At 47.4% G+C, this 18,880-nt stretch overlaps 1 protein-coding gene across 7 annotated transcripts in view; it reads right to left on the bottom strand.

Annotated features, from left to right (window-relative positions):
- Positions 1–476: 476 nt before the first annotated feature.
- Positions 477–18,880, bottom strand: part of EDC4 (enhancer of mRNA decapping 4) — a 37,292-nt gene continuing 18,888 nt past the window's right edge. For 3 of the 7 annotated variants that reach the window (XM_010583529.1, XM_010583536.1, XM_010583569.1), the window contains 15 exons: positions 18,031–18,119; positions 17,732–17,800; positions 17,091–17,244; positions 15,887–16,350; positions 14,106–14,207; positions 12,961–13,113; positions 11,528–11,564; positions 10,360–10,540; positions 8,259–8,414; positions 7,410–7,525; positions 6,542–6,707; positions 5,149–5,335; positions 3,678–3,897; positions 2,768–2,931; positions 477–1,424 (listed from right to left, as the gene is read on the bottom strand). In XM_010583529.1, the coding sequence (XP_010581831.1) occupies positions 1,232–1,424; positions 2,768–2,931; positions 3,678–3,897; positions 5,149–5,335; positions 6,542–6,707; positions 7,410–7,525; positions 8,259–8,414; positions 10,360–10,540; positions 11,528–11,564; positions 12,961–13,113; positions 14,106–14,207; positions 15,887–16,350; positions 17,091–17,244; positions 17,732–17,800; positions 18,031–18,119 (2,451 nt within the window). In that variant the 3' untranslated portion in view covers positions 477–1,231. Of the gene's footprint in view, positions 1,425–2,767; positions 2,932–3,677; positions 3,898–5,148; positions 5,336–6,541; positions 6,755–7,409; positions 7,526–8,258; positions 8,415–10,359; positions 10,541–11,527; positions 11,565–12,960; positions 13,114–14,105; positions 14,208–15,886; positions 16,351–17,090; positions 17,245–17,731; positions 17,801–18,030; positions 18,120–18,880 lie in introns of those variants that run through there. The other 4 variants (XM_010583552.1, XM_010583544.1, XM_010583561.1 and 1 more) reach the window with 4 other exon arrangements.

Genomic DNA, 18,880 nt, shown 5'->3' with positions numbered 1-18,880 from the left:
CCCCGCTCCTCCTCGCCCGGCCCCGGGCTGAGCCCTCCCCGCCGGCCCCCGCAGATGAGCGGAGGAGCGCCCCGGAGCTGGAGCCCAGAGAATGTAATCCCGGGAGGGAAGAGGAGCAGGAGACGGTTTTGCTGTGAAAAGGGGAATTAGCGTCTCCTTCCCGCGGCCAGCTGAGCACCACCGGCCATAACACAACCTCCCGGCTCTCTCCCGGGAAGGAAAGACAGATGGCACCAGCTGGACTTGCCCGGGAAAACTCAAGCAGAGGCTGGAGGGGAGACCTGGGAAAAGAAAGGGGATCCCAGCCCCTCACCTGGGCTCCCACCTGGAGATCATTTTACATGGCTCAGGACTGGTTCCAAAGGCCACGCAGCCTTTCCTCCACAGCATAAGAGAAGCAGGTCCCCACTTTCGTTTTTTCTCAAAAAGTTGTTTATTGAATTGTTCTTAATGTTATTTCAAAAAAAAATTCAAAATTTAGATAAAAAGAAAAACCCTGGTGTAAAATGAAAACTAATGTCTGAACCATGAACATGCTCTGATACACAACAGAAGTGATGGCCCCCAAGGGCTCACGCAGCTTGCCGCTGCCTGACCATCCCGACCCAGAGCACCTCCTCAGGTCACTCCAGAGGCATGCACGCACAGTCCCCCTGCCCAAATCTGCCTGCACCACCTAGGATGGGCTGGGCACCCCACTACAGGGGCAGTGGGCATCTGGAGTTAAATAAACCCCCCTTCCTGCTCAGCAGATATCCTCCCAGCTACTCACCCCAGCAGGGAGGAGTTTGAGTCCTTGACTAAGATACCAGTACTAGTTTCTGGTCAACAAGGAGCACATGTGCCCTGCAACCCCCTTGCTTGGGGCTCAGCACAAACCTCCCTTCTCTGCTCATGGCAGCAGACTCCAAACTAAAGGGGTAAGAAATCCACTGGCTTCTGCTGAATGCAACTTGGTCTGCCAGCCAGGCCTCAGGGACGGATGGGCAGGTGAAGAGACTTAACTCTCTCAAAAAGAGGCTAGGAAAAATTCCTATTTAGGAAAAATAAGCCAAGTGAGCGTTCAGTGACTATTTGGGACTATACATAGAAGGCATTTGCCTTAGAGACATCACACACATGTTGATAGATTTCCTGGCAAGAGCTCTTAACACAAGCCATACGTGGTTAGTAACTACTGGATCTGCTGGGTGGGCTTCCATGGAGCAGCCCACAAGGTAGCCAGGTCCTCCTAGGTCATGCCAGGGGTGACCAGGCCCTGGAGCATGATCATGAGGCGACGAGCAGGCTTGCTCAGCGTGTTGTGGGGTTCCACCTGGAGGAACTGGAAGAGCTTCTGCCGCACCTGATTCATGACTGACCCCATGTGGTCTCGGGTGATGGGGTCACTGTGGTCCAGGTGCATCACCGCTTCCTCCAAGTAACTGAAGGGGATAGACCAGAGTTAGAACCAAACTCAACATCCGATTCCAATCTGATTCAGTTCATTTTAGCACTGAAGATGAGCAATGCTGCTCCCCCCCACCCACCCAAACTCAGTGCGGTATGTTCAGCCGTCAGAACATAAATGTTACTGACTCACAGCAGAGTCCACCTATCCCTTCTTCAACATGTAAGGGCAGCCTACAGCTTCCAGTGTGCAGTATGTGCAACACAACCTGGCTGCCTGAACCAAAGCAGGCACAACAGCAAGCTAGAACTCCCTGCAGTGCTGCAGGTGGCACTTGGCCACAGGCCATGCTTGGTCACAGCTCTGTAGATATTTTCTTTGATGCCTTTTTAGCATAAGCAGAATTAGTCACTTACTAGACAGTAAAAATCCTCAGCAGTGAGGCTGATTTCATGTAGGGATATATTTAAGGTCTTCTTTCAATATGTCTGTCCAGGAAGGGTTGGGGCAAGAGCAAGAATTTTACCAACAAGCCATTCTGAAATTCAGATGAGCCATAAACTTTCAAACCACAGCCTGAGAGTAAGGCAATGTGGTCACTGGAAAAGGTTTTAACAGACTAGCCTGAACTTAACAGCAGCAACTTTAACTCTGATTACCAGCTCATCTGTAACTTTAAGCTCTTTTTCAGTTTTCCTAGCTTGCTTTATCCCTATTGTTAACTTGAGTTAAAAACTCCATTTAAGCCATTTTCCATACAAGCCATGGCCAAAACCTGCAGGTACCTTATCGGGTTAGTTTTTTAGGGCAGGTAACAGGGTTTTGACTCACTCAAAATGTTCATGGCAAGTATCAGCACAGTCACTATTTTGTCACATGAGCTTTGCTTAGAACATCTAACAGACATTACTTCCAGTAGCTCCTGCTGCCACCTCCCACTGAACCTGTCTGGCAGTCACGATGAGAAACTGCCAACAGAAAGTCCAGCAATGGGTTAAGAATTGAGGACAGAGCAAAGCTGCTCTGGATATTGAGCTATCCAGGAAACATAGAACTATCCCTCCTTTTCCCTCCACAGGGGAATTGTTCCTTGGTTAAAGGAGATCACTGCACAGACAGCAAATATTTACAGACTACAATCCAGGAGGTAACAGCACCTACAGCTTGGTATCCCTCCTGCTACTACCTCTGGGCAGCAAAGCTTTCCACGGCAATGCCTACATCTTTTTCCAAGTTACTACCAGCTGTTCACATCCCAGGAACAGGCTACAGAGGCTCCAACCTTTGTCAAAGCACCACCTTCCAGGCAGTGAATTTAAAGCCAGAGCCAGAAACAGGTCTGCATAGGTTCAGATCTGGTGCTCTGATCTTACTCACTTCAGCTTCAGTTCTGTACGAGTACCCAAATCCGAGGAGAGCTGCTGAATGAGAGAGAGCAGCACTGGCTGGGACAGCGGGCACGGATGCTGTCCAAATACTTGCTGAGTATCCACAGTCTCACAGACATAGAGAACCAGGTTGAGATCAGCTGCTGTAAGAGCCTGCAAAGAAGACACAGCTAGAAATCCAGAGGAAACAACAGGCAGGTGAGGGACACAGGACAGAGCACAAGGCAGCCCTCTGCCTTGGAGCAGCTCAATGGCTTGCCAGCCTCCTCTGAGAGTGGAATTCTCTGCAAACCCTGCTGTACATGTAAGCAGGACCACGTTCAGGCTTTCGGTCTGTACTCAGACGACATCCGTGTCTGTTCCAAGCAAAACAGACCACAACCGGACAGAGGGGAGCAAGTTACAGTTAGCAGCATGGAGCAGGACCATGTTTGCATCCCCTGCCAGCCCATCAGCACGGCATTGCTATTATTCCCAGAGCAGTTAGCCTGCAGCAGCTCAAACAGATCTGCCTACATATACAAAGGCAAAGGCAAGGTCAGGCCCCACCTGGTAGATCTGCCTGGAGAGGCTTATGAAGCTGTTGCTCTTCAGGGGTGCACCACGTGCCACTGCTGATGGCAAAACACTGTGGCTTACTGGAGCGCTGACACTGTCCTGACAGGGCATGGGCACGGAAGAAGGAACTTAACTGCCATCAAACCATGGAACTTGCACTGCTCTGGCCAAACCTGCTTGAGAGCACAACTGCACCCCTCAAGCAGTCTGCTGCCACAGGTCTTTTCAGTCAACTCCTGTATAAGTTGTTGTGGGATTATGTCCTGACCTCAGGGAGCCCTTTTTCCCCCCACTGCATCCCCCAACAAGCAGCAATGCCCACTGCCAGGAAGCCTAGGTACCTGCTGGAAAGCTTGGTTGAGGTGTCCCTGCTGGAGTAGCTGAAGGATGTGAGTTTGCTGAGACTGGAAATCCAAGTGAGCAGAGGGGATTGGAGTCCCAGCCGCCGAGCGCATTGCCTGGACAATACTCGAGGTGACAGCTGCTTGCTGCTCCTTCATAGCCAGGCTCACTTCGCCTTTAATGACTCTCTGCACCTGGGCCAAAATAGACTCCTGCATGCTAAAAAAAAAGCCCCAAAACAAAAAACAAACAGGCATCTCTGAAAATGAAGAGCTGAGGGACTCCATTGCATAAAGCTTGTGCTAGAGAGCAAGCAGAGCCTTGCTTGCTTATTGTAGCATGACTCCCAAAGGGTTAATACAAATTGCTCTGAGGCACAGACATCGGAAACATGCTGCGCAAGGTAGCTCTGTGGTCAACAACACAATGTCCCAGGGTGCATGGAGAAGATGCTGGGATTCTGTGCGGCAAAGTGATGTTTCAGGGAACTAAGTCTCTCATTATATAGCGTTTTAAATCTTTAATGTCTCTGGCTTACAAGCAAGGCTGCTAAGCTGTAGGTTCATCCCCAAATGGGCCCAGCTTTCTACATCCGATCTGTTAGATGCAGTTTCCCAGCCTGCAGATGTCACCTTTAGAATGGGAACACACCTTCACTGAGCCTGGGACTTGTCCACAGAAGACCAGTTCACAGCACAGGCTCCGCTTTACCCCCAAGGGGTGGATTCTCCCCTCAAGCATCAAACCTGCTCTACCACAGGTAGAATAGCAGGACTTCCCTGGGAGCAAGGACAGCCCATGTAACAAAATCAGAATTTAGTCTGGTAGCCTTCCTGACAAGTCTGGTCTGCAAAGACCCGAATGCGCTCTGACATATGTTCTAGTTGCTTAAAATAGACAGGGGCATTCTGCCCTGCAGGTGACCACTGGCCAGTCTTAATGCCTGGCAACCCGCCACCAGCTTCAAGGCATGAATGTGCTAAAGGCACCACCAGGATCACATATTGCAACTAGGATGGCCAAGCACAAATTGCTGCAGGGCAGCTGGGAGGACAGAGTAGCATGCAGAAACTGTTGGTATGCCTGAGGACACAGAGTTAAGATGAAAATCCTTCAAAAGACCAGAAGAACATTTCAGAACAGGAAGGCTAGTCAGAATTGAGTGTACTTTTGGGCTGCCTTAGGTCCTCCTGTCCTCCACCATGCACATGGGACCCTGTGAAAAGCAGGCCCTGGGCTCCCAGATGCAGCAGTGATACAGTTAGTCGTTAGAAACCTGTGGTCTTTGTTTTGTGCCCTACAGGGCAACAGTTACAACAGCCCACATGCTTTGTCATACTGTGCACAGAGCCAACCAGCAGTCCTACAGTAGCAAATGGCTTGTTCCACAGCTAGCAGGGAGAGGTTTTTGTTACACACATGTGTACCTCTCACTGACATCTCTCTCCACAAGCCCAGCTGCCAACTTACTTGCCCACAATAATATGCAGCTGATGCTGCACCTCAGCATGGACGCTGGCTGCGACAGTGGAAGCCAGCTGCTCGGTGGTGCTCTGGAAGGTGCTGATGAGCTGTCGAAGCTGATTCAGCAGCGGGTCCCGGGCCTCCTGTTCTCGTACCTTCTTGTTCTTCAGGTGAGTCTCAAGCTGCTGGATATCTGCAACAAGCAGAGAGGAAGAATGTTTGTGCCATCGGTACCTGTGGTGATAGTCAGGGCAGAAATCCAGCTGCCAGACTCTACACATTCCCCAGCAGAAACAATTACTGAGTGAGTGCACGAGCACAGGAGAGAGGGGAGAATGCACAAGCCTTGTTTGGGGCTGCATTACACTAACCTAGAAACCCTGCTTCCAGCCTCCCCACCATGCAGGATTACATGATACAGCAACAAAGCCATGAGTTCTCTTGCAACAGACCTTTACAGGCACTGTTTGTTCAGGGAAAGCTGAAGGTGGGAGTGAGGGTATTTTGCTTCATACAGAGCATGAGTTGTGATCTGCATTAGTGGCAGAGTTCAATGCCAATGAAGAAAGAGGAGGAACATTTCTGACAAAAAAAAAAAAAATCACATCTGCAGAGATCAAAAAGCTGTATTTTAAAATATTTTATGAACTGGTCTGATCAAAAGGGAGAAGAATGTAAGCTCTATGTACTTGTGGGAGACTTGTGAGGAAGAGGATGGGTGCAGAATAAACAGTAGCTGGAGACACTCTGCAGATCTGTGGACAACAGAAGTTGCTGTGCTAGCACTAGCCAACTTCAGGCCCCCTCAGGAACCAGCTCTACAGCATAATAGCTGCCTGGCCTCCCAGAAGGCCAAGGAACTGGATCCCAAGCCTGCAAACAGGAAAGATCTCCAGTGCGTCAGTGTACAATTTTCCTTACTTAAGGGCATACTTTTATTTTTTCCAGCCTGACCATGCCTACACTCTGTTCAGCCACTGATCATCCCCATACCCTTCTCTAAATCTTCCCCAATCTATTACACCTCTGAGATGAGGACCTAGCTGCAGACCTGCTACCCTCTCCATCCGTCATCTTCCTGATGTCAGGATAGGGTAATCCTGCAGCTGGGCTTTAGTACTCAATAGATGAAGTCACAGATTCACAGAATGAGGCCAAGTGTTTTGCTGCATGGGCTACAAAGACCAGAGGTGAATCTCTCTTCTTATAGCACCACCCACAAAACCCTCCTCACTTCTCTTTCCATTTCCCAAGTGTGAAGTGGAGCACGCAGATGGGCTAAGAGGTTAAACAGTTACTAGTGACACTCTGAAAGGCAAAGACATAAGGCCAACTTGTTGTCAGACACTAACGCAAATAAGCTATGCAGAGAAAACTCAAGAGAAGAAAACCTACTCACATTCCTGTGTGCCCTGCTTGAAGGTGTCATTGATTTGCTGGAACATGGACTGGCAGCTTTTCTCGAAGGCTGGCAACACAACGCTCTGAAATGCTTCCCTGTAAGCTGACTGGATTGGCCCCTGCAAGGTATCGGCCGTTGCCCTCACGATGGTATCTGTAAGGTTCTTACAAGCACACACGGAAGAGATTCCAGAAAATTAAAAACAGCCTGCTGCAGAACAAAGACATGAACAAACCCTGTAGGTCCCTGCAACACACCCACACGAGATAAGGACAGCCCAGTGTCAGAAGCGTGTATTCCCTCAGCTCTTTCCACTGACCAGGCTGCACCATGACTACAGCAGGCAAAGCATCCACTTGCTGAGGGGCTGCCCAAGAACATCACGATTTCCCTGTAGTGCAGCTGTAGAGCAAGGGAAGGTGGCACAGTCAGGCATGGCTCCTTTCTCCTTCCCCTGCTTCCCTCCCACAATCTACCACTCCCTGCCAAGCTAAGTAGCAAGCTTCTACTCCCTAAATAATGTAGAAATGAAGAACAGAGCAGAGAGCAGAAGAGCCAGTTTTGACTGGCTTTCACCACTTGGCTGATTGAGATGGGCCTAAAAGCACCGCTGTAGTGAGAATTCTCTGCTTTAATAGAAAATGAACAACTTGGTAAATGAAAGAAAGGGCTAATGAGGCAAAGTGGGCAGGGGAGTACACAAGCAGCTCACTCTCTGGATGAGACCAGGAAAGAGCTTTGACCACTGGCAGCTAAACTGACCTTACCTGGAGATATAGGTGAGGGGAAGAGGTATGAGGAGTCACTACCCAGGCAGGTGACAACTCAATGTCCCCAAAAGAAGCTACAGTCTGGTTTTCCTTACCTTTGATTTCACTAGCTTGGTAATACTCTCTTTCAATGTCCCCTCAACAGCAGTGAGCTTGGTGGCAACAGTGTTACTTAGCTGGCCAGTGATAGGGTCCATGCTCTTGGAAACGCCTAGGCATAACACAAACACGTCAAAGTTGCAGCTTTAAGCCTAGAGTCACACTTCAAAACTCGAAAAAGAAAACGGAGTCAAACTCTTCTTGGATACGACACAGTGAGGGGCAATGATAACAAGCCCTAGCAATGATGGGGTTGGACATTAGGAGAAACTTTTTGCTAGGAAGGTGGCACAGCTCTGGAAGTCACCAGAGAGGCTGTTGAATCTCCAGCCTTGAAGGTTTTCAAGACTTCCCCCGACAAAGTCACAGCAGATCTAGAATAGTGTGTAGCCCTGCTTCAAGCAGAGTAGTGGACACTAATGGCTGCAGAAGGGTTTCCCGCCAGCGTTTCTTTGAACATTTCCTTACATGGATGGCATAAGTGCATCAAGGAAGGGCAAAGACAAGTTTAAGCTTCCTCTAGTCAAGTCTCAGCATTTCCAAACTCACTAGCCTCTTTTGCCTTCCTCCACCAAACAGACTCCAGAAACTTTATGGATTATAATGGAAGGTCTGACCATGCTCTCTGGAAAGGCATCCCCTCTGGGAGCCTCATACTCCTTCCAAACCACAACTCCTCTTCTCAGATTACAGTGGGGCCTGCACCAGTTTAAAGTGCAATGACTAGTCTTCACATAACTTAACTCCTACTTCATATAGTGCCAGCACTTTTACGCAGCATGCTTTCAATCCCTATGGGGCTAACTGCAGGGATCCACCTTCAAAACCTAGGCAGCAACACTCACACTGGGGTACGGTCTTCTTCATCTCCTCACGAATGGTCCTCTCCAGACGGTTACACACAGCAGTAGAAAGGGACTGAGAGAGCTGCTGAGTCAGATGCTCCTGGAGCTGCCCATTGCGCTGCTGTCCTTCCGTCAGCGCTCGGTCTAGTCTTCTCTCTGATGAGAATGCATGTTAAGGAGCATGAACAACAGATTTCCTCATTACCCTCAACACTTCTGTCCACAAAGATGGGTACTACCCTTGCTTTCAGAGACTCAGTGAGAGCAAATCTGCAGCTCTGGTGAAAGAGGGGTCTAATAACATGGCTGATGTGCTCCTGTAAACAACAGGGTGCTCTTAAACAAAGGATCAGCGTGAGAGAAGAGCTCTGGAAGGTGTGGAAGAAAAGCCAAACAGCTAAAAGAAGCTCAACACCAGCACTCCCTATGTATTGTGGGTTAACTTGGCTGCCCCTGTAGGCAGCTCAGCCCCACACAGCTGCTCACTCACTCTGCATCAGGATGGGGGAGAAAACAGGAAAGGTAGAAGTGAGAAAGCTCACAGGTTGAGATAAAGACAGTTTGACAGGTAATGCAAAAGCTGCACATGCGAGCCAAGCAAAACAAGGAATTAATTTACTGCTTCCCATTGGCAGGCAGGTGTTCAGCAATCCTCAGGAAAGCGGGGCTCCGTCACGTGTAACAAGGACTTGGGAAGATGAACGCCATCATTCTGAATGTCCCCTCTTCCTCCTCCTTTCCCCCAGCTTTTCCTCTGAGCACAACGTCATACGGTATGGGACATCCCTTTGGTCAGCTGGGGTCAGCTGTCCCAGCTGTGTCCCCTCCCTACTTCTTGTCCACCCCCAGCCTGCTCACTGGTGGAGCAGTATGAGAAACAAGAGGCAGCCTTGACAGGGTTTAGCAGTAGCAAAAACATCAGTGTGTTATCAACATTGTTTTGGTCACAAATCCAAAACATACCACCATACCAGCTGCTATGAAGAAAATTAACTCCATCCCAGCCAAAACCACTACAGAAACTAAGAAGCCCAATATCCATAAAAAGCAGATTGGTAGTTTCTACAGGATGGAATTGGTGGACATAAGTGATACAGTGCATGGGAGCAAACCCAGGCTTAATAAAAGCTAGTCATACCTCATGAAGCAACCAAGTTCTCTGAAGAAACCAACACACTGAGATGCATGTGCATCTTAAAAAACAAAACCAGAAACAAACAAAAAACACCCAACAAAACAAACAGTGAAAGGACAATTCAGCTGCTGACAAAATTCAGTGCAGATATGAAGTTATGCAGATAGGTAAAAAATATTCTAATATTGCAGTATAGCTCTAGACTGTGAACTTCAGTAGAAAGTTATCTGAATTATCTTTGAAAATATCAGTCTGATGGTCAAAAAGGAAAATCCAAGACTAATTAATAGAGAAAACAGAAATCCTTGTCATATCATAGAAGTTAAGAGTGGTTTCAGACATGAAACCAGGCTAGAGCTGCTCAGTTTGGGGAACATGACCAAATTCAGTGCAGCAAAAGATGTGCAGGAACTGACTACTCACACTACAATAAAAATAATTGGATACCAAGTCTGAAAATACCACAGGAAAGTACTTTTCAGACAACGCATAAGGGACCTGTGGACCACCAGATGTATATATGGGTAGAGACAAGATAATTCTATATTCAGCTATGCAGTATGGCAGTCAGATATGATTTCTGGTGCAAGTACTGACTTGCCTTAAGGAGGAAAGGATCATCCTATAATTACTCCTGTGCAACTGGCCACTGCCTGACGTAGGATAATGCATTAGGTGCACCTCTAGTCTACTCCAGCATTGCAGCACTTATGGTCTTAATGGGTAACTAGAAGATTCAGTGGCACAGAGAAAGTATCAGTTCTTCTCCATCCTATTTCTGAGTTTCTTGCCCTTAGAAAGGGACTGAGAGGAACTGAACTAGTTATACTGCAGCCAGGCAATTCTACTGCACCTACAGCCCACACTACCAAGATCCTTGAACTTTCTTAGCTTTCCTCATGTCTCTAGTCTGCCTTGCAACCTTCCCCTCCTTAACTGCCACACAGCATTTGCAAACAAGGATACGCTCCTGCTCCTGCTGGGAGTCAATCACCCTCTCCATGTGACCCATAAGGGAACTCTGAATGGCATCAAGGTGATCCGTGAGTCTCTGTAGCAGCTCCATCTGGTTCTGACGCAGCTCAGAGAGCTCCCGCTGTTGGCTCCTCAATATGCACATCAGCTCATCCTGGAACTCTGGTGTCACCTATGCGTGGAGAGGACAAACATTCATTTCTAACAGGATCAGAGGTCAGTCAAGCTTGCTATTAGGTATTACATCAACACCTGTGCCTAGGACTGAAGCATAACATGCAAAGCAGAAAAACAGGGCCAGCTCAATGCCTATTTCTAAGACTTTTGTCCCAAGAAATAAACTGATAAAAGTATATGAAGTTCCCACATGGAATTCATAAATGGTTGCTTAGAATATCCTCAAGTGTTTAGATTCAAGACTCTCTTCAAAGCTCTGGCATCTAAAAGAAAACAGAAGAAAACAGATCCTATTCACTTTTGGCCAGTTACTCAGAGTGTTTACACCTCTGAATGTAAATAATGACCTCAAACGCTTATGAAAAGAGCTGTGCAATCAGTAGAGTAAGAAGGAGGTTCCCAGAGCACTTTTTCAGCTCTTTCACTTACTTACGAATAACTGAACAACTGGAGAAATATACATCTATAGTTCATTATCTCTTGACCTGCTCAAAATATCTAAAGGAGGAATACAGATTATGGGCAGTTTAAAAAGTGTACACAACTCAGCTGAGAGCATTTTCTGCCAGATATGAAGGTACTATCAACAGGGATAAGAAATTCCAACAGGCCAGTCCCACTGTGACTCTTTGCTGGGAACAGCTTATCCTGCTGCTCATGCATGTGAGTTGGCTCAGCAGGGGAGGAAATGAGTGGTAGCATCTTAGATGATATAGAGTTTGTGAGAACACAGAAATACACATTGATATGCAAAGGTGAGAAGGAAGCCATCAGTTTGGAGTAGCTCCTTCTCTCTGTGCAAGTCAGAGAACAGCTCAATGCCAAGTCCAAGCGCAGCCCCATCTCAGCCTGCTTGGGCACAGCAGGGGCCTACAGTACTTCAAGGAACTGGGATGAACCTTCTCTCAGGTCTTTAGTAAGACAGTAAATAGAGCTGAAGCATCATGCCCTTGGGATGGACTACAGAGCAACTCTGACTCACCTGGTTATTAGACGATCTTGGCGACTGGTTCACATCCCTGGAAATGAAAAGAGAAAGAGTAGTAATCCAATTATGTCCATTAACTACTCTTATTATCCAAGCCTTCTGCCAAAACAGATGACACATTTTACAGTTGCTTTAGATTTTACACTCCAGCTCATACTTCCGTTTTGCCTAGTATAACACAAAGAGCAATGGGAAGGTGATGAAATCCCAGTCCTTACAGCACTGACTCCATCATTTGCACCATCCACAGGCCCTGAAGTTCCTTACAGACTGATCCCTTTGCAGGGAGGAAATTTGAACCAAGTCTTAATGAGGACTGTTACAAAGAACAACGCACACTGATTGTTCAGTTTTGTCCAAATTCAAAGTCAGGGAAGGCTTTGCCAAACAGCTTTTGAAGGTCTCCTGATATTTTACAAAGAAAAACCAAGTAGCCATTTGTTAAATATAGAATTAATGAGCTTCAAATCATCTGGAACGATTCCAGCTCTCAAGGTGAAGAAACTAGTGATGCACTCCAGCACATACAGCAGAATAGAAAATAACACCAAACTGATGCACTAATATTGCATGTCTCCATCAAAGTCACAAATCTATGAATATTCAAACACTACCAGAAGGAAAGAAAGCATTTGTTATTCCCAGACAGCATCCATTCAGCAACTTTAAAAGGACTAAGGCAGGAAAAATGAAAGGCATTTCTGAGGCTAAAAGCTTCTGGGTGTCACAGTACAGGACCACAGCCAGAAACTTAATGCCATAGCTCATCTTTGTTGTAATCTGCACAGCCAGAGATCCAAATCACAGAGCTATGGGAACACAAGAAAAGGAGAGAGCCCCATGCAGAAGCTGTGCTGCTCTCCTCACGTTAATGCAGATAGGCTGATCTAATTTGCCATGGGCAGACCTTTCCAGTCATCAATTTTCACTTACAAGACATTCATACGGGCACGTTTAGAAACACACAAAAGCAGCAAGCAGGTAACAAATGAAAGATATTGTTGAACAAGGGCACTGTGCAAGCATTCAAAAGCCAACCAGAAGTGGAGGCCACATTAAGCTACACTCACAGTGTCACAGTTCCAATGAAGCCTTCACTGAAACCAGGAAATGGATCCAGTGTCCCCCCACAATGTGCAATTTACCTCCCACACGTTCTTCTGAAGCCCAGGCTATATTCTGGATTTTGAGTCCCAGCTGGAAAGGTAGTGCAGAACCTACTCCCACACCCCTGAGTGGCAGTCAGTGCCTGAGTAACCAGCAACACTTTCTGCGGGGTTACTGCCATTTGCAAAACAGGGTGAGGGCTGGGAGCACTTGGCCACTGCCCAGCCTCAGACCCTAGTCTCACTGTGAATGGCTATACCAGACTGTGGCCCGGCACAGCTGGTCCCACAGCCACCTGTATTCTGGCAAGCCCAGCATACCCGTCATCTTTCTTGCCCTTCCGCTTTAGCTTTGGGGAAGCCCGGGGGGATGCCTTGGCTTTCCAGTCCTTCACAGGCAGCCTCTGCGTAGATGCTTTGGCACCAAATCCACCTGATGTAGAAGCCAAGCTTGCAACTTCATCATCATGGTCACTATGAAGGAACAGCAGGGGAGAGGACATCACTTGCAATACTGGACAGCATTAGCCTTCACTAAGGGGAGGGGATTCACACTCTGCTCTTCATCCACACATGGCCAGAGTCGTGCAGCTAGGGACACCTGCCACGTTGATCTTTAACAGAGACACCTCTACAGAGCTCAGCACATGCTGCTCCATTTTGATCCAGGTATGCTCAGGTTGAGCTCGAGCGCTGCATAACAAGACTTGAAGGGTCTCTGCATTAGGGACAACTGTGGTTCAGGCAGTGTGGCAGAATGATGCCTGTTCTTGCTGCATATACACACTAGCATATAAGCCCTCAGATGTGACACTGACCCAGCAGGGAACCCAAGCACAGCATGTCCTTAACAGCTTTACAGACAGAAAACACTTAACGCAGCAAGTATTGCGGGAACAGAGGAGAATCAGCTTAGGAAGTATGTGATCCTCAGTACTTTGGAGTGTTTCTGTTACTGACCAGCCACACAATACAGGCTGCACGTTTCAGTCTGAATTTAAGTGTGGATTATGAATGAACCTTCAGCTGTCAAACAGGGCTGAGCTTGCCAGGTGCACAGAATGTGCCCACAGAGCTTTAGGGTGGCTCCTGACGGAGCAAATAGGTCAAAAGCAAGAAACTAACTCCTGAGATACCCTTGCTACCTTATCTAAGGCACAGTATCTGGAAACTGATCCCTTAATAGGTTTTCACTGGTAATTAAACCAAGCTTGGACCATGCTCTTAGGAGCAGTCCAGTCAAACCTTTCCCTACAGAGAATAAATTGGACAATGCCCAGAGGCTCATCTCGTGATCAGCTGAAGTCATCAGAACATTGTGGAAGCTGGACTGCATATGCACATTAAGTCAGGAGACAAAGCAAAGACATTCACCCCACACGTGAAGGCTTGCTGGGGACAGAAGCACGAATGCAGCCTGAACTGAGTCCATGCGGGGCGAGAGAGGGGGCTGAGCACTCTGGTACCTTTGTTCTGCACTAGCATCCTGGCTGTCATGCTGCAGCAGATGGTAACTGTGTCGATGATAGGAAGAGCTCTTGTGCTTTTCTTCAACCTCATCCCTTGGGCTGGGGGAGGAAAAGAAAGAAAATACCATTATGGAAGTCTGTTTCAGCTTGGATATTTGTTCACTCTACTTCTCATGAGAGATCCTGATAGAACGTCTAAAACAAACAAAAACCCCACACCTATCTGCACAGATCCAGAAAGTGGCAGGTGTTGTTTAGAGGCACTAAACACTCAAAATTCTCTATGCGTTTTTCTGGGAGCCTTAAGAAGGGAGAAGCAACTCAGCTATGCTTCAGGCACTAACCAAGAACAATCTCCCAACAGACATTCATGCAAGACAGGTAAGCCACTGCCCAAAATGGGCAGTATAGAGTACTTCAGTGAATAGCATCATCTTGGGTTTGTTTTTCCCCAAGTAATACTGATCACTGGGGCAAAACCCATCAGTGCTTCTCAGTTCTTTCAGGTGTCTGAGGAAGTGTGTGAATTTGATGGGGTAGCTCTACCAGCCAGAACAGAATTGTAACAGTGAATCCAGTCTGAGTTTCACAAAGATTTTGAAAGCAAATTGCACGTGCTTCTAAGCTGTAAACTACATCTATCTGAATTCAGCTTGCAAGAAGATCTTTAGACAGAAGTGAGCACTTGTTACTTTCACATGGGCTGATGGCTTGACTGAGCTGCAATGTGAAAAAAAAACCCACCAAACTCTTGGATCCAGAGATATCTGATCTGATATTCTGATATGAGAAGTCCTGAAGATTTCAAAGACAGAGTGGGATTGAGGGGAGTTGCAAATTCCTATAGCAAATTATGAGCAAAAGCAAAAACACTACATAGAGACACAGCCTCAGTGTCTTTCCCAGAGCCATCAGAATTGAGACCATTTCCTGAAGCAGCATCCTCAGGTGTGGAGGCACAAGGTGCAGCCTTTCTCTTGCAATTCTGATGGGAGGGAACAGCCCTCGATAGTTTAGGGGACAACAACTCTCAGGCTCCTAGTTCTGTTGAAAAGGAAGGTGTTTGCAGGCTCTCATGGTGCATGCAGCCCTGGCCTAGACAGACTCTAGAGGTGCCAGATGCATCTCACTGTTCCTGTCCCACTACAAGACAGAGATACTAATTCTGTGATGCATCCTAGCACTGCTCCAGTATAATAGTTTGCTCCTGGTAAGCAGGCTTATATGATGTTGCCCCATTCTGCATGCCTGCTCCACAGAGACATTGCCATTAATTTTCTGATTTTTAAAGTACTTTATTTATAATGCTAGCTGCAGAGCCACTCCTAGAAGAGAGATATACAATTAACCTATAATCAAATCTGTCAATTATGTGCTAATTGATTCCTTTCAACAAAAGCATGCAGGAACGCATCACCTGGGGCAGAATTTAGCTTGTACTGGTTTTATTTCTAGAGCACACAAAAAAAATATCCCATCTCAAGTCTCCACTCCCAGGTGAACATGAAGGCCAATAAAGTAGACTTTTCACCTTCTTAACAGAGATCCTTTATGCTGCAAGGGGTATTAGAGAGCACAAATTGTTAGAGCTGGCCTAGGAAGTTCAGGACACAGATACACAGACCAAGCACACAAGAAGGTTGAATCGTAAGATCCTTTAAGGAAAGGAGGGATGGTGAACTGCTCTGGTTTAATCACAACATAAGAGCTTTTCACCAAGCTAGCAATTTGGCAAGTGCAAAAAAACTGCCCTAAGCAAGACAAACCCAAGTGATTACCTGTCTGCCATGCTGTTCCTGGTTTCCCTGGTTATGTCAGGAGCTGCTGGCCATGGCTGACTCACAACACTGTCAGAAGATGCATTTTCCTGAGTTAAAGCAGTCTCCAGTAACGATGGAGCATTCAGTCTGTCCACCTCCACTGGAGGCATGTCCAAAGAGTGGTGGCTGTGCTCTGAATTGTGCCGGTTCCTCGGAGACAGCAAATGCAAGGCTGAGGCAGCGGATGCCATACTGTCTGCGTGATGACTGGGCTCCAGCACCTCTGCAGGGAGCCCAGATGGAGCTCCCGCAAAGCTGCGTTGCAAGGTCTCAGAAGCAATCTCTGGGATATCTTGGGACATGGCTGTGGAAGCAGAGGAAATGACGTCTGGCGAGCGCTCACGGGTGGGAGAAGCCTGGGGCACCACCAAGGGCTCCACCTCCTGCAGTTCCAGTGCTAGAGAGGGGTTTCCTGGTGTAACCTGAATTAAAAAAATCAAATAAGAGCCTTCAGGGTAAAGTGGAGACACCCCAAGAACCCCTGGTACTTTACACCAACCACCTCTGGAAACAGCCAGCTGTATCCTTCCCTCAAGTGATCCCTGTGCTCCCACTCTTCAGCAGATGGAGAAGGGCCCCAAAACTTCTAATGGACTCTCAAGTGGGCTAACAACACACTTAAGCCAATGCTAATTTGAACACACTTTCAAAAGAATATCTAACACCAGTTCTACCTCCCTGCTCTGCTCCAGGATCCCTTCTCTTTGAGGGAAAAAGTTAGTTCTAACATTGAATATCTCCTGGACTGAAAGCTTATTTCAGTTGCAAGCTTTGGTCATAATCTATTTTACATCACACCTGGAAAGAAAAATTTAGGAATAGGATATGATTGTTTCAGACCTGTCAGACCAACAAGGAGGAAGAAACCTTTCCAGGTAGCACTGTCTCCTAACACAAAGGCTGACCATGTCTAACCATTGCGATAGTGACAGCACAAGCTAGAGCTGTCGCTAGTTTTCAGAGACATGCTGTTTGACATGAGGCCAAGTACCATTAACACGGGTAAACCTGGCTGCAGATCTGTGCCAGCAGTTGTGTTTTCCAAAGGGCAGAGGCTGGCCCTGTTAATATTCAAGTAAGTCTAATTTCAGCTTGTATAGTCCCGTAGAGAGAGGGCCCTTGGCCATGAGGAGAAGGAAGGGAGCAGCATTTGGAGCCTTACTGGAACAGGTGCCTTTGGTGTTAGCTTGTCAGGCAGGCCTGGGATAAGAACTGAATGGCTCCTAGGACTAGTCTGGAGACTGCTGCTACTGCTACTCAGTGTGAGACTGGTGTCCAGCTGCATCTTGGGGCTCACAGTCAAGTCTTCTGATGGCCTGCAGAAAGCAGAGACACAAACAAATCAAGCAGGCCAACCTAATGACACAGATCTGCATCAAACACTCGGGGTGAGGAGACGGGCTCCACAGGTCAATGGAGAAGCCCAACCCAAACTTCACTAGTATTCTCCAAGTCCTTGGTCTTTCCACCGTGGTCTGCTACCCCCTGTCAACTAGCACCTGCATCTCCTAGTCCCCATACAGCCCAAAGAGATACCAGGTAGAAACAAAACAAAACAAAAAACCCCAAACAAACAAAAAAGAGGGGCATTGCCATCTCTTAGAATTTGAGGGGTCAACTCTGCTCACACTGTACAGAGTTTAGGGAGAAACAGGACACTACAGGGTAGGTCTTTGTCCTTTTCCCAGCCCACAGAAATGAAGTTTTTGCCTGTTATGCAGCCCAACCCACTGCAACACTAGTAAAGTTTTCCTAAGAGTCCCAATTATCTCCCTGTCCTTGGTGGCTGCAGTGTTCTCTTACCTGTAAACAACAACAGCCCTTTGGGAGAAGCATGTAAAGCAACAAAACTGAGATGCAGTAAGAGAATCCCTAGGAGGCACAAATGAAACACTATTGTTGGCCCCTTGGATGACAACAGGCATGCTCCAAGCTACATTAGAGATGCAAACAGTTGCCCGTATAGGGACACTGGGACTCAGGCCGGTTTCTAACTCTGGTTACAAACTCCTCTCCTACAAGATACACTACAGCTCTGCACCACCCTGAAGGACCGTATCAGTTCAGCTGCAGATATATTATTTAATACATGCGCTATTTACCTGGGCATAGAGGCATCTGTGACAGAAGTGCTACTCATGGCTGTGACTGCAGTCAGGGAACTGACACTGCTGCCTGGAGATACAGCGATCTGTAAGAAAAATATACAGCAGTCAGGATGTGACAGAAGAGTCCAACAGCAGAGCTTGACCTGAGAACTCTGGCTTCAGAACTCCTAGAGTTTTTGGCAGAGAGGGAATAGAAAAAAAAAATAGGTTGAGTTGTACTGCTAGGGTGCTCAGGTGCTGGTCAAAGGCAAGCCCCAATATGTCCTCATGACATGAACCACGACTGCTTTTATCAAGCAATTGCTCTCCCAAAATAAAGTGGCATTCTGCAGGGGTCCGCACCAGATCCCCATTTTCTTCTTTGAGCTAGACTGCTCTTGTAAAGGTGTGCTGCCACTAGTGAGGCCAGAGTCTGTACGGATTTTAGGTCCTGTACTGCTGATATGCAGAAGTAGAATACTCCAATGCACAAGAAGAGGTATTGCTCATCTAGCTAGCTGGCTAGCAGTGAAGAGCACAGGGGGATATGCTGGCCCCCACTGCTGCTTCTGGCTACCAAGAAACACCTACACAGAACACCAACATAAGCACACAAGTACTCAGCTGGGAAAGCCGGTGTGGCCAAGCTTCTTACGCTTGACAGTGCTTATGGCAGAGAGCAGAGATTGAGCTAAACTCAAGGCTCTGTCCACCCTACAGTACTCCTAGGTGCTGGTGCCAGCAGGAAAAAGCCTGCCATAAAATAGGTTGCAGTAAAAAGCCAGGTTTAAACCGAACAGTTACACTGTTTACACTGAAGAGTGAGCTGCTCCTTGCAGCAAACAGTATGTGCAACCATCACCTC

Source organism: Haliaeetus leucocephalus, unplaced genomic scaffold (assembly GCF_000737465.1).
Source record: "Haliaeetus leucocephalus isolate CR32 unplaced genomic scaffold, Haliaeetus_leucocephalus-4.0 Scaffold92, whole genome shotgun sequence".
In the NCBI taxonomy this organism is placed as follows: Eukaryota; Metazoa; Chordata; class Aves; order Accipitriformes; family Accipitridae; genus Haliaeetus; species Haliaeetus leucocephalus.
The sequence above is the reverse complement of the archived record's forward strand: the minus strand, read 5'-3'. Positions and strand labels throughout refer to the sequence as shown.